Source organism: Camelina sativa, chromosome 10, assembly GCF_000633955.1.
Source record: "Camelina sativa cultivar DH55 chromosome 10, Cs, whole genome shotgun sequence".
NCBI lineage: Eukaryota > Viridiplantae > Streptophyta > Magnoliopsida > Brassicales > Brassicaceae > Camelina > Camelina sativa.
The window spans coordinates 7,032,270-7,036,386 of record NC_025694.1 but is presented as its reverse complement, the minus strand read 5'-3'; the positions used below and the strand labels follow the sequence as shown (position 1 = coordinate 7,036,386).

Below are 4,117 nucleotides of genomic sequence, written 5' to 3'. Positions count from 1 at the left end.
AGATGAGTCAAGGACAAGTCAACTACCAATAAAGTCTTCGTCTTCTTCTTCTTCTTCATTCTCATGAGCTACACGACGTCTACTGTTGTTCGTCATTCCTCTCACCTCTATCCTTCTGATCTCTGACCTTGTGTGTTTACCTGCTACTCTGTTTCAACGATTTTGATCTTACAAACCATGAACAGAGGCAGCTTGATCCCTAATCCCATCTCTCTCCCTCCTCCTGAACAGTCCATCTCCAAATTCTTGTAAACTCTCTTCCTCTCTCTCTCTCTCTCTTTGGATTCTTTATTTTAGGGTATTATCTGCTAATGTTTCTTCAGATCCTGTCCTTTTGAATTTTAGATTTCTTGTTAGGATTCTAAACTTTACATCAAATTTGGTGAATCAGAAGTCTGTTTTTAGGATTTGTTGTTCACACCATAAAGTGATTCCTACAGTGTTCACTTAGACTATAGTGATTGTTATTCTGACATTGTAAAATAAATGGATAGAACACAGAGTGGAACATTCAAGGATGGAGACCTTAGAGTGAATAAAGATGGAATCCAGATCGTGTCTCAATCTGAACCAGGAGCTGTAAGTTTTTGTTCATTTATGCTTCTTGAAGTTGATAGATCTCACTCTCCATGAATTTTATGTTTTCTTTTTGTTTTTGCTACATACAGCCACCTCCTATTGAGCCCCTGGACAACCAATTGAGTTTGGGAGATCTAGAAGTGATCAAAGTCATTGGCAAAGGAAACAGTGGTAATGTCCAGTTGGTGAAACACAAACTCACTCAACAGTTTTTCGCTCTCAAGGTCCGATTCCATATTCCATTCTGTTTTGCTGTTTACATGTTGTTGTATTTATGTTGCCTTCTTTTTCCCCGAGTGTCTTCCTTCTCTCAAGATTCATAATATGTTTCAGGTCATTCAAGTGAACACAGAAGAATCAACATGTAAAGCGATTTCTCAGGAGCTTAGGATTAACTTGAGCTCTCAATGTCCATATCTTGTCTCATGTTATCAGTCTTTCTACCATAACGGTCTCGTTTCGATCATATTGGAGTTCATGGATGGTGGATCCCTTGCCGACTTGTTAAAGAAAGTCGAAAAAGTTCCTGAAAACATGCTCGCTGCCATCTGCAAGCGAGTACTCTACGCTAAATCTTTAAAAACATCTCTATCCGTTTCTGTAAGAAAAAGCACATAACTAAGGCTCTTTCTTCTCTACTATATATTACGCAGGTGCTACAAGGTCTTTGCTATATTCACCATGACAGGCGAATCATTCATCGGGACTTAAAGCCTTCAAACTTGCTAATCAATCATAGAGGTGAAGTCAAAATCACAGACTTTGGTGTCAGCAAGATCTTGACAAGCACGAGCAGTCTAGCTAATTCTTTCGTGGGCACATACCACTATATGTCTGTAAGTCTCCTACATTCACCTCATAACACTCAGTATAGGCACATTACTCAGTTTCGAGACTTATATGAACTACGGTATTACCATGTTTTGCAGCCAGAGAGAATCAACGGAAATGGAAGTTATTACGGTAGCAAGAGCGATATATGGAGCTTAGGACTGGTTTTACTCGAATGTGCAACGGGTAAATTCCCGTATACTCCTCCAGAAAACAAGAAGGTATGGAGTAGCGTGTACGAGCTCGTGGACGCCATTGTTGAAACTGCACCTCCTAGTGCACCTTCCCATCTGTTTTCTCCAGAGTTTTGCTCCTTCATCTCGCAATGGTGAGACCACAGATAATTTTTGGAACCGTTTCGTCTCATTCTTTGTTTTATGTAACAAGTAGGCCATTTGAAATTGATGCTTTTAACTTGTGTAGTATACAAAAAGATCCAAGAGACAGAAAATCTGCAACGGAGCTTCTGGTGCGTAGTCTTACAAAGACTCTTGTGTCTTTCTTCTACTAATATGTCTTGGATTACCTTTAACGACTTGTGTATTGTTGCAATTTTTCTGGTGAATAGGAACACAAGTTCGTGAATATGTTTGAAGATGCAAATCTCTCCGCTTACTTTACCAAAGCAGGATCTTTGATTCCCCCACTTGCTAACTAGAAGAACCGAGTTTGAGCAATCTTTTTTACCACCAAGTTCTAGTTCATATCCACTAGAATAGATCTTATGGAAAGACAAAATTTACAACATGCATGTTTTGTCTTTTGACTTTATAAAATACTAAAATCTACAAAATTCGATTTACTTGTGTACTACTTTCCACTATACACATCTACAATTTGTGTTTTGGACAGTAACATATCTTTCAATTTCCGTAATACTACATCTTATTGAATGTTGTAACCATATTACAATTAGCCCGGGAGGAAAAATACAAGGGGCTTTTTAGAACGTCAAGATAATGAGCTTTTAACACATTAAGCTGCATTACCTCATAAAGCTTGTTAGTTAAAAAATAATAATTTAACAATAAGCACAAATTAATAGTAAATATTTCTTTTGAGAGACCCATATTCAATTTAAAAAATTAAGAAAAAGGACCCTCTCTGCCTCAGTTCAAGGGTTTGCTCTTGAGTTTCCTCTGAGGCTTCAAATCAACCACCACCACACTTATGTTGTCTTTGCTTCCTCTCTGTATCGCCAGCTTTGACAAATACTCAGCCGCGGACATCGCCGCGGGATCTTTCCCTTCCTTTCTCCGCTCATCCGCGAGCAACGACGCGTCCCCAGCCATCGCATTTTTCTTGTGCCACAAGAGAATCCGCTTCCTCGCCATCTCACACGCTTCCTCATCCGTTATTACATCCCAAACCCCGTCACTCGCAAGAATCAGACAGTCATCTTCTTTAACTCTCTTCACAGCCGTCACTTCCGGATCAGGAATGATTGACGGTTTCAAGTATCTATCGCCTGTTGCAAATTCACAAATTCATAAGCAAAAAAGGTTTCTATTTCAAGATATCTTTAGGGTGAAGAAACATAAAGAAAGCTTACCAATTGATCTCGACATGGCGAGAACACCAAAAACACGAGCTCCATTCCACTGGATCACTTTCCCTCCCGCGGCTTCAATCCTCGCCGCTTCATCTTCTCTATCCGGCTACACACATAACAATACAAAACATACATCAGAAACATGGATTCATAAAACTCCCAAACTAAACATCTTGAGCACAACACAACAGAATCTAACAATAGATCTTGAGTCTTTATAAGCTTACTTTATGGTCAACGGATAAAGGAAGCGCAGTTTTCCCGCGGCAAAGAACGGCTCTAGAGTCACCGCAGTTAGCAACAAAGATATGAGTCGGGAAAACAACGGAGACCACAGACGTTGACCCAACCGTCTCCGGGGCAACAGACTCAATCTCCGAGTCAACTCTCAAGAAAGAATTGAAAAGAGCTCTCTTCCATTTTTCCAGCCACGTATCACCATCGCAGAGCATAGGTTTCTCCTTAGCTATCTCCTCCGCTAAAGCCAAATGCATCCTCTCTTTACAATAGTTCGCTACCTATATAACACAACCAAATCAAGACTCTTTGCAAAATTTGGTAAAACCCAAATCGAAAGATCCAATCTTTTTTATACCTGAGAACCGCCATGGCCGTCGTAAACACCGAAGAAATGAGCAGTTGACTGAGGATTGAAACGACCATCTGACAACGAATCAGAGCAAGATTGAAGGAACCTTGGAATCGTGGAGACAGCATCTTCCATCTCAGGTCTTCTTCCACAGATCGAAGTCACACCGTATAAAGGAATACTCTTGAATTCGAACAGACTCCTACTCTCTGTTCTGCTTATCATCTTCTTCTCCCTCTGAACATCTGAGGCGTTGTTGTTGATCCCATCTCCGGCGGAGATGGGATCAACGACGACTATATCAGCAGCTGCTGATTCCTTCATGTTCAAATTAGGAGAATTGATCCGAGAAATCAAAACTTTCCTAGATTCAGAACCGTGAGACGCGGAAACAGAGCATGAGGTTAGATCTCCTCCGTTCTCGGAGCCTTGAGTTGAGTATTGTTGTTGGTTGCTGCTGCAGTAACCTTTACCCAACCTGATCCCTGTGAAATCCATCTGGGTTTCGGAGAATGGTCTGAAAGGACCAGCGATCGATGATGATACTTCTTCCATTAATGAAAAAA

The 4,117-nt window shown here is 40.6% G+C and overlaps 2 protein-coding genes across 2 annotated transcripts in view; one reads left to right on the top strand and one right to left on the bottom strand.

The window, feature by feature from the left end:
• Nucleotides 7–2,286, top strand: LOC104717645 (mitogen-activated protein kinase kinase 1-like). The gene is made up of 8 exons (XM_010435255.1): nt 7–248; nt 495–579; nt 669–803; nt 913–1,137; nt 1,233–1,415; nt 1,509–1,738; nt 1,834–1,879; nt 1,979–2,286. The coding sequence occupies exons 1-8, from the start codon at nt 178–180 to the stop codon at nt 2,066–2,068; spliced, it is 1,065 nt and encodes a 354-aa protein (XP_010433557.1). The 5' UTR covers nt 7–177; the 3' UTR covers nt 2,069–2,286.
• LOC104717646 (protein phosphatase 2C 56) overlaps nt 2,278–4,117 on the bottom strand; it is a gene marked incomplete in the record, with an annotated part of 8,925 nt that continues 7,085 nt past the window's right edge. The window contains 4 exon segments of the mRNA XM_019231331.1: nt 2,278–2,878; nt 2,963–3,068; nt 3,190–3,480; nt 3,558–4,108. Of these exon segments, the coding sequence (XP_019086876.1) occupies nt 2,520–2,878; nt 2,963–3,068; nt 3,190–3,480; nt 3,558–4,106 (1,305 nt within the window).